Here is a 467-nt window from a genome sequence, read left to right as displayed (position 1 = left end):
CGAGAAGTACTTGAAGAGCTCCGGGGTGGCCCCGGGGCAGTTGGTGAGCTCCAGCTCCTCCAGCTCCTGCAGCTGCACCAGCCCCGACAGCCCCGTGGTGGTCAGCAAGGGGCAGCCTGGGAATAAACCAAGCAAACATCCTTATCTTCGTTAACTCTGGCACCAGCTCCTTACGGAATGCGAAAAAAATAGCATCCCAAAGGCACCGGCATCCCAAAACACTGAAATCCCCACAAAAAGCACTCCAAGGGATCAGCACCACAAAACAACAGCACCACAAACACACCAGCACGCAAAAAGAAAGCATTTCAAAACACAGCACCTCCAAAACACAGCACCGCAAAAAAACAGAACCCAAATCACCAGCAAGCTCAAAAAAGTACTCCAAAAAATCATCACTCCAAAAACATCACACAAAAAATCCAACAAAAATGCCACCCAAAATCCAGTCCCCTAAAGAGCCAGTA

The 467-nt window shown here is 49.5% G+C and overlaps 1 protein-coding gene across 1 annotated transcript in view; it reads right to left on the bottom strand.

Annotated features, from left to right (window-relative positions):
• Positions 1 to 3: 3 nt before the first annotated feature.
• FBXL16 (F-box and leucine-rich repeat protein 16) overlaps positions 4 to 467 on the bottom strand; it is a gene marked incomplete at its 3' end in the record, with an annotated part of 3,845 nt that continues 3,381 nt past the window's right edge. Inside the window, 1 exon segment of the mRNA XM_009069648.1 lies at positions 4 to 116. Coding sequence (XP_009067896.1) covers positions 4 to 116 — 113 coding nt within the window.

The sequence above is a fragment of the Acanthisitta chloris genome, unplaced genomic scaffold, assembly GCF_000695815.1.
Source record: "Acanthisitta chloris isolate BGI_N310 unplaced genomic scaffold, ASM69581v1 scaffold15672, whole genome shotgun sequence".
NCBI classification, from domain to species: domain Eukaryota; kingdom Metazoa; phylum Chordata; class Aves; order Passeriformes; family Acanthisittidae; genus Acanthisitta; species Acanthisitta chloris.
This window is presented reverse-complemented; position numbering and strand designations above follow the sequence as displayed.